The following is a 9,163-nucleotide window of genomic DNA, read 5'->3' as shown; positions in this document are numbered from 1 at the left end:
ATTATTATTATAGATTCTTTTATTCACACATGATATATCTATAAACTGTCTCTTAAGTTTCATACAACTAGTTTCTTTGTGGGTAAGTAACAAAAAAATGTCTATTATATCAACAGAACATGTTTGGCATATCTGCCCTTTCAAATATCTGATGCAGATTTTTATGGTATCCCTTTTTTTAGTTGTTGTTTATTGCTAAACAATATCTTCCTCTATGCCTTCATAAATAACTAAATCATCAGGTATACCAGTTTCTCCATGATCTATTACAAGTTCTTCTTCAGCAAAACTTTCTGAAGGTGAAGCATCCCTTTTTGAATTTGACTTTGCATGCGTTAGAATATGACTTTTAAGATTGGTTGATTGGGCAAAACATTTGTTGCATGAATCAAAAGGACAAACATATGGCCTGTCTCCTGTATGTATTCGAACATGTGTTCGAAGATTAAAATCAAGACTAAATCTTTTGCCACAACCTTCAAATGTGCACTAAAAAATATAAAACTTTTAAAAAATGTTGAAAATTGATTAAAAAGGAAAATAAAAAATAAAACTTTTTAAATGAAAAACAACCTGAAATGGTTTTTCACCAGTATGGACAAGCTGGTGTCTTTTTAGTTTAGAACTCTCAGTGAATGCCTATGAAAAAGATAATAAATGCATTATTGAATATTTACATATATTTATGTAAATTATGTAATGTTATAACAACAAAACAATTAAATATGTAAATACATAAATAACTATATACACTTAAAATGTGTATAAAATATTGTATTTACTAAAAAACGTATTAAAGAAAGATACTTAACCTTTCCACATTCTGCGCAAACATGAACACGAGGACCATGGGTATGTAAATGTTTTCGCATTGCTGAATTGTCTCTAAACAACTTTGAGCAACCCTTTGGAAGTAAAAAAAAAAAAAAAAAAAAAAAAAAAAGTAAAATAATATTCTACAACGAAACCCTAAGCTAAAGAATATTGAGTTCAAGTTTACATTGTGCGGACATGAAATGCTTTTTGGCGCTTCTTCAGTTGTTTTCTTTTGCTTCTTTGACTTTCTAAATGAATTTTTAAAAATATGCAGAAAGACAATCCTAATTAAACACTTTGCTTTATTTAGATTTACTAAATTTAGAAAAAGGCTGATGCTTTAAAATTTCAGAGGAACAGATTAGAGCAGGGAAATTTTAAGAACAAAGACCAGAAAAGAAAATTTCAGTAGATACAAACTCCTATTTGAATAATAAAGACCTGCCATTTTCCTAACAAAACTACCTTAAGTTTTTTAATGAAAATTCTTTGAAAAAAGAAATCTGAGGATCATTTTTTAAAATGATGACTGGAAAGATACTGATACACTCATCAGCATGTCTTAGCAATAGAGAGAAAAATTGCTAAGTATCCTTTTTTATTTTATGTGATAGAAAACTATATTTCTTATTATGTTATTCTTAACTTTTTTTTCTCTGTTAATAGATGAAATTTTTAATTTTTTCAATGAAAATTTAGTCATCAGAGTATTTTTAGTTTGTGATAAACATGACACTTATACATAAAAAAAAAACAAAAAAAAACAAAAAAAAAAAATTTGTTACTTTCACATCTGCAATTTTGTGCATAGCAATTCTTGAAATTTAAAGTAATTCATAGTTAAAGAATTGCCCTTTTAGATGGTGAACTATGACTTTAGCAAACCTTAATATTCATCAATGTTTTTCTTGAATAAACATAAAGACATTTTTCCCTTAGACATTTCAAAAACAATTTTTGAAATTGATTTTGTTGAATGCTATTCTTTAACAAATAAACAACATCTACTTTTACAACAAAATCTTGTTATGCTTTTTTACCCTCATTATAGAACATTTTGCTTTAATTCTAACCTGACAATAACAAAGTGATACTGTTTCTTAAAAAATTCTATTTTCTGGAAAGCTCTTTGGAAGAATGGTTAACAAAATTTTTTCTGAATTTTTAAAGATTTCAAAATTCTAAGAATTTTTAAATTTTAGTTTAATTATTGACTAAATATTGCCACTGCTTAAAGTTTTTAAACACAAAGCTTTTTTAAAATGATACTTTCATGACAAGTATTTTTCAAAAGTTAAAATTTATATGTACCTAGTTAACTCTGTTAGTTGTTTAGGATCACTAAGATCAACATCTTTGGCAGGTGAAATATTTGAAGTTAGATCGACTTGTTCAACAAGTTTTGCTTCCTCACTTTGATTTTCAATATTGGTCTCATTCTCATCTAATGAAAAAAATATTTCATAACTTGGCACTTTAATATATATCCATATATATATATATATATATATATATATATATATATATATATATATATATATATATATATATATATATATATATATATATATATGTATGTAAGCATGCATCTAAGTATTTATGAATAGGGTTTGGACTTTTTTTTAGCCTCTGTGTTCGTGTGTCAAAAGTTGAAGAAATTTGTTTAAAAGTCTTTGTACCATTCAATTTTTTAAAAATCTTTGCAGCATTAACTCATTTATATCAAATAATTTTAAAATTTTTATTGTATCTGTAAAAAGGAGAAACTTCATATTGAATTAATTTTGTCTAAAAGAACTATAAACTTGTATTTCATAACTACATTAAAGATTTTGTCATCTTATACGAAACTTGTTCTGTAGGGTGCTTAAAGTATTTTACCAGATTGTGTATACATGTGTTTATATATAAAAACAAATTGAAATATTGCCTAATAAATACCTGAAGCCCATACAAAAACTGAAAATTCCCCTTCAAATGTTTTAATCTGCACCTTTTTTCTGGACCATTTTCGAGGAACATCAACCTCATTTGCATCATCAATATCACTGTTTGCAGTTGTAGATTTATTTTTAGGTTTAATTTTCGGTTTCAAATTTTTGTTTTTTTTACGCTTATTTCCTGATTTCTCAGGGGTTTGTTGAATAGCAGCTTCAGTTGAAATTTCTTGCTCTTCTCCTACTAAAGGGATATCAGCTAAAGAATCCTCAAAAAAACCATCTGAAACTGTTTCGTTACCGCCTAAATGAGAGTTAGGTTGTAATGCTATCAATGGTTGAGAATAAAAAGACCCATCAATAATGCTCAGATTGTCTTCATCGACAGAAAGTAATGAATTACTTTCTAGACCATCAATTGTTAAATCGTCCGCCATTTTGTTTACGGCATTAAGTTTGTTACAATAGGACCGACTTTTTTAATTTACATCAGCCATTTCTTTTTTACAAGAAACTTTTTTATAGTTACGCAAAAGCCTCGGCGTTCGGTTTTTTTTAACGAACGATAACGAACAAAGTACAAATTTCTATATCAATGGAGCAAAATCAAATTTTCTGAAGTTAATAAGAGAGAACTCTTTAAGCCTTTAAAACTGAGGTCTTTGGTGTGACAAGTCTATATTTATTCGTAAATTTGCTATAAAAGTACCATATAAACATCAATGATATATTATATATACTAGATGTCTAACTTCGATCCGAAATGTGAAGCCGTGGGAGCCATTTCTAATTCGGGCAAAAACGTTCATTTTTAACTTTTATTTCGCACGTCGGATATAGTTTTTGCCCTTATTACAAATGGTGGATATAGTTTTTGCCCTTATTACAAATGGCGGATTCAATTTGTAAACAAAAAAAGCGGCTTCACTTTTTGTCCAATAAAATCCCGCAAGTTAGACATCTAGTATATATAATATATCATTGATAAACATATTATAGTAATAATTTTACGGTCTTCATCAAATAGAAACTCTGCAAAATATTTTGAAGGGTTGAAACAAATGAACATAATTTTGTAAACTTTTTTTTTTTTTCTAAGTATACAAGTTATTTTGAATAAGATATGATGTAAAATATGATGATGATGATGATGATGATGATGATCATCATCATCATCATCATCATCATCATCATCATCATCATCATCATCATCATCATCATCATCATGATTATGATGATGATGATCATCATCATCATCATGACGATCATGATGATAATTATGATGATCATGGTGATTATGATGATCATGATGATCATCATCATGATGATAATCATGATTATCATGATCATTGATTTTCCAAGGTATCATGATCACCATTATCATGATGATGATGATGATGATGATGATGATGATAATCATGATGATCATCATGATTATCATCATCATCATCATCATCATGATAATGGTGATGATACCTTGTAAAATCAAGATTATACAAGCAATCATGACAAAAGTTTAGTTACAAGATTCGGCCTGTTTTTTGTCTTTGATGGTGTTCTGAGTCACGTCCATCTGATTTCTATGTTGCCAAAAAGACTTACTTATAATCAAGTGAATTGTAATTGAAAATTTCTAAATAATTAGGCATAAAAATTTTACCGGAGCTATTTAATTCTCTATTTAAGCTCATTTTAACCTAATTGCAAGTTAACTTAATTATAAATAAAAATAATTTCAATTTTAACGTTTCACGGTGATCCGGTTATTGGTCATTTCCAATTCATTTTATGTCAAATTTATTAAACCGGCGCCACACATAAAATCGCTCCTTTAGCTATTAGTCTCAAATTGTAAAGCTTTAGAACAACTTTCTACGGGGGTTCAGAGATCCTAAAACTTCATTATATAGTTTACTTTTAAAATATTTATGTAGAATCAACAACAAAATCTTTAAAAATGTTGACATTAACAAAGGTTTGTCATCCGCCAATTCTTATGCTGTTGATACAAGTTCATAGTGGTGGTATATTTATTAACGACAATGTAATTTTAAAAACTCATGATATTGTATGAATGTATTAAAAAAGTTACAGATAAAAACTTTCATAAACATTACTTTTTTAACTTTTTGGTTTTTGAAAGATGTTGCCCCCCGTTCCATGCAGCACTTGACTTTTCTTTTTTTTTTCTCCACAAAACAAAAGGATAACAAAAACATAAGTTGCGCTTTATTTTAACGGATTTTCTTTTTTTCTTTTCTTTTTATTGTTACTATTGGATTTTAGTTATTATTACTGAGTGAAATATGGTAATCTAGCAAGATTTAATGTAAGCAAAATTCAGAACTACTGGAGAATAAGACTAGCGGTACAAAGAAACTCTCGGATAGTAAGCCTCTGGAACCGTAACTACTCCTCTTAGCTTACTAGTGTAGGGGTTGGGATTATTTGGACTCGGATTTGGGTTCATTATATTTGGTCGTTTTCTTTTTTTGATTTTTTCTAAGTTTGTTTCTTGCTCCTGCATTTGTTCTATTTCTTTTTGCAAACGAACTCTCTGCTGCTCTATCTCTAATCCAGCTCGGTTTTGCTCAATTTCCTTCTGAATACGAGGTTGTTCAAGATCTTTCTGAATTCTAGGTTGCTCATTCTCTTTTTGGAACTTTGGCTGAAAAATCTCTTTTTGAAAGTGAATTTGGTCAGGCTGTTTTTGGAAATGGGATAGTTCATTTTCTTTCTGCAAACTTTGAATTTCATTTTCTTTATGAGAACGAAGTTGTTCGGAATCGTTTTGAATGCGGAGATGATCAGCCTGATAACGAAATTGGTCTTCATCTTTTTGAAGAATGACAGGTTCTTCTGTTACTTTTTTAATATAATAGATCTGTTTTTCAAGATCGCTTTGAAATTGAGGTAGCTTCGACTGTTCTGTTTCTTTAAGAAAATGTTGCGCTGTTGAAAAACCAGGATCGTTATTTTTGTTAAAACGTGAATTCATCTGAATTTCAGCGTCATGATCCTCTTTCTTTAATGACATATTCATTGCTTGCTGCTCGTTTGGATCTATTTTAAAAATTGTTTGCTGCGAAATAGCTCGAAGTGGTGATGTAGCTACAATAGGTTCTAATACATCTTTTGCTGTCGTGGGAACTTTGCTAACAAGCTTACTCCATAAACTTTTAATATTTTCTTTGTCATTCTCCGTATGAACGAAACCTTTTGGGGAAACAACTAGCTGAGCCCCACCTATTGTTTCTCGTTCAGTTTCGACATCAGGCACAACACTGACAATATTGGATGCCTCTTTTATAGAGTTTTTAACGTCGGGAGAAGTTTCTTGCTCAAAGGTTAAGCACGGTATCTTGAGCGTATTAAAGTAAAGATGGCCAACGGCATCAGCTGTATAAGAGTTTGCATTTTTTAAGCAAGTTCGAAATTTGGCATCACAAGAGCAAGCCATAATATCATACTCAATATCGTTTTGAAAGCCATATTTAGTGCTTTTAGCTGGCACCACCCTCTGGCAATCATTATGTTCATTACAGCATATGTCTGTGGCACGAAGGCTTGAGGTAACATCTTCTGTGATATCGCCTTTTTTTGAAATTTCTCCTTGATAATGGATGTCAATGTGTTTCTTTGAACCGCAAACCCGGTTGCCTAAGTAAACATTTAAGAAACGTAAATAGGAGTGACGTCATTGAATCAAGAAAGTTTTAATTTTTCTTTCTTTTTTTTCGACTTCTTCACATTTTTTTTTACTTTGATTGATGCTCTGTATTTTTCCAGAATTTTTTAAAGGAAATATTAAAGTTTTAGAGCTTGAAACTTTTTATAAATTTTTTTTCTTGTTGATTATGTTATAATGATTATGTTGATTATGTTACAATGATTATGTTGATTATGTTACAATGATTATGTTGATTATGTTACAATGATTATGTTGATTATGTCACAACGATTATGTTGATTATGTTACAACGATTATGTTGATTATGTTACAACGATTATGATGATTATGTTACAATGATTATGTTGATTATGTTACAATGATTATGTTGATTGTTACAATGATTATCTTGATTATGTTACAATAACAGTTATATTGTAATTTTCTGAACTTGGAATGTAAACAACCTTTCTTTTCACATTTTAAAGGTAAACACGTGTAAATAACGTCGCTCACAAACATGAATACTTACTAGCATGAACACTTACTAACATGAACCCTTTCAAACATGAACACTTAAACATATGAATGTTTGCAAAGATGAAAGTTACAAACAAAAAAAAAAGATTTGAATTAATATTAAACATCTTTACTCGTTATAATAATAAAGTATATATACACAATCACTTTAAACCAATAAATTAATTTTACAGAAATGCATGTGTACATATTCAGACGACACGTTCGGAAGTGTGCTCACGCATTTTAAGTTAACTATAAATTCGTTCGGCACGTACAAACTTTTCCACACAAGCACTGGATGGATTTTTTTAAAGAGGTAAAGGTTGGATGAGAGAAACGATAATTTGGTAAAAAACAGATTATACAAACACTCTTACTACAAAAGAATTTCTTTGTGACTTTGGAACGAATAAAAATCTCAAATAAAATGTTTTGTTTTACAATCTATAAATCCATTGACTTTAGATATCCTTTGAAACTCGTTCACATCAATTGATGTCTGACATTTGACTTTTAGCTCATAGTCTCAAAATTTCTTTTACAAGGAAAAAAATTATCATTCATAAAAAAGTTCTTCTCACTTACCAATCATAATTGTTCTTTTGTAAGTTTTGTCGATTTTGGGGTGCTTAACAGAAGACGAGTTACGAAATTTCTTCATCAAGTGCTTGTGTCCGACTTTTTCCATTTCTTTCTTTTTAGATTTGTGAGTGTTCTGCGTTCTTTTCTTCACGTAGCTGAGGGCGCTTAAGTCTTCCGGTTGACTGGCTAATTGATTAGTATTAATTGGTTGGAATCCATCTTCAAGTTGCCTGTATTCATCTGGTGTAAGTCCAGTTGAACCTAACGTTCCTTGTCCTAAAGGTGCACTCCTAAACGCAGGTTCCAAGGCAGTGGCTCCTATACTTTGCACGGTATTTCCTACCGATGGTCCAACAGCGTCCATTCCGATATTTGATATGCTAGAACCAACGTTGCCTTGAAAATTATCAGAGGCGTAATTTGGCTCATCGTAATTCTGGAACGGATCCGTGGGCGTACTTGCGGTTTGTATTGGAAAACTTTTATACTCATACAATTGAGAATCTATCGGTGGGTTCTTCATATTATTTGGGTGAATGTTGTAGTTATAATTATAGCTTTGATCAATTTGTTGTGGTTGACCATTCCCGTTATCCGTATAGCTCGAATCATAACCATGACCTTCTCCAGTATAATACTCGTCGCTCTCATGGTACTCATTAGAAGCAGGGTAGTCATAAGATGTGCTGGTGTATTCACCATCATACTCTTCATCCTCGTAATCGTTTTCTTTTCCTTTTGACGATCCTTTGTGTTTTTTTTTATTTGGTTTTAAAAAATGATTTTTTAGATTTTTTTCTGATTTGTCTTTGCTTTTTAATTTTACAAAACTTGATATTTTTACAACTTTTTTTCGATTTTTTTTGTCAAGAATTTTATGGGTGGTGCTGTTCCCTTTTTCAGGCTTACTTTCACTTTCGTTTTTTAGAGATTCTAAATTTGCTTTCGATGTTTCATCGTTTTTTGCGGGAGGTATTTTTTCTATTTCTTTTACTGAGACGTGTTTGTCGTCCTCTTTTTTCAATGGTTCTGCAGGTTTTTGATCCAACTCGGTTTTATTGGAGAAGCTAGTTTCCACTTCCGACGAATTGAGAAATGGAGCAGATGAATTGGAAATTATCGTTGCATTCAAATCGGCAGATGTAGCTATGAAATATAAAAATATTATTTATCGTATGATTACAAATAATAATCACTGTTACAGATCACTGCTATGGCGAACAACCCTGACCCAAACTGAATGACAAAAAGCCTAGCTCTGTTATTATAATGGCTGGTGGTGGTGGTGGTAAAATATCTCAATAACAAAACCATGAAAATCGAAAAAATCTTCGGTTGGTCTCCATAGAGAGGGAATCTGATAAATTTGGAAAAAATGAATTGCGAAACAACTTTTGCGAAAACCGAAGTCAAAATACGTCATCACCTTTAAACACGAAACTATTTAAAAAAAACTTGTTTTACCTGATTTAATGCATATTAGACAGATAACCAAAAATAGCAAGTGCCATAAGGAACTGGACATAGTGAAGGTACTAACGAATCATAAGATATACTTTACGGTCTGCTCGCGTGTTACGTCCTATCCACCTCCATTATGCTGATCATGAGGTTGTCTACTGCAAAAAAAACATTT

At 30.5% G+C, this 9,163-nt stretch overlaps 2 protein-coding genes across 2 annotated transcripts; both read right to left on the bottom strand.

Moving 5' to 3' along the window:
• Nucleotide 1: 1 nt before the first annotated feature.
• Nucleotides 2–3,273, bottom strand: LOC145182748 (uncharacterized). The gene is made up of 6 exons (XM_090074693.1): nucleotides 2,758–3,273; nucleotides 2,128–2,260; nucleotides 1,001–1,064; nucleotides 813–905; nucleotides 574–639; nucleotides 2–489 (listed from the first exon to the last, which is right to left on the bottom strand). The coding sequence occupies exons 1-6, from the start codon at nucleotides 3,188–3,190 to the stop codon at nucleotides 196–198; spliced, it is 1,083 nt and encodes a 360-aa protein (XP_089930819.1). The 5' UTR covers nucleotides 3,191–3,273; the 3' UTR covers nucleotides 2–195.
• A 1,644-nt stretch (nucleotides 3,274–4,917) lies between these two features.
• On the bottom strand, nucleotides 4,918–9,163 carry LOC145182688 (uncharacterized). The gene is made up of 3 exons (XM_080057889.2): nucleotides 8,992–9,163; nucleotides 7,531–8,673; nucleotides 4,918–6,413 (listed from the first exon to the last, which is right to left on the bottom strand). Exons 1-3 carry the CDS (start codon nucleotides 9,050–9,052, stop codon nucleotides 5,116–5,118), a joined length of 2,502 nt encoding a protein of 833 aa, XP_079914015.2. The 5' UTR covers nucleotides 9,053–9,163; the 3' UTR covers nucleotides 4,918–5,115.

Source organism: Hydra viridissima, unplaced genomic scaffold (genome assembly GCF_058129835.1).
Source record: "Hydra viridissima isolate aposymbiotic clone 2 unplaced genomic scaffold, HvirCarnegie_v1 scaffold_17, whole genome shotgun sequence".
Taxonomy (NCBI): Eukaryota; Metazoa; Cnidaria; class Hydrozoa; order Anthoathecata; family Hydridae; genus Hydra; species Hydra viridissima.
The sequence above is the reverse complement of the archived record's forward strand: the minus strand, read 5'-3'. Positions and strand labels throughout refer to the sequence as shown.

Excerpts from the sequence above, each read along its gene's own strand:
- LOC145182748 (XM_090074693.1), bottom strand. The coding sequence starts at position 3,190 with ATGGCGGACGATTTAACAATTGATGGTCTAGAAAGTAATTCATTACTT. Across the intron at positions 2,261-2,757 it reads AGTTTTTGTATGGGCTTCAG|ATGAGAATGAGACCAATATT; the intron begins GTATTTATTAGG and ends TTTTTTCATTAG. Across the intron at positions 640-812 it reads TTTGCGCAGAATGTGGAAAG|GCATTCACTGAGAGTTCTAA; the intron begins GTTAAGTATCTT and ends TCTTTTTCATAG.
- LOC145182688 (XM_080057889.2), bottom strand. The coding sequence starts at position 9,052 with ATGTCCAGTTCCTTATGGCACTTGCTATTTTTGGTTATCTGTCTAATA. Across the intron at positions 8,674-8,991 it reads TCTAATATGCATTAAATCAG|CTACATCTGCCGATTTGAAT; the intron begins GTAAAACAAGTT and ends TATATTTCATAG. Across the intron at positions 6,414-7,530 it reads CAAAAGAACAATTATGATTG|GCAACCGGGTTTGCGGTTCA; the intron begins GTAAGTGAGAAG and ends ATGTTTACTTAG.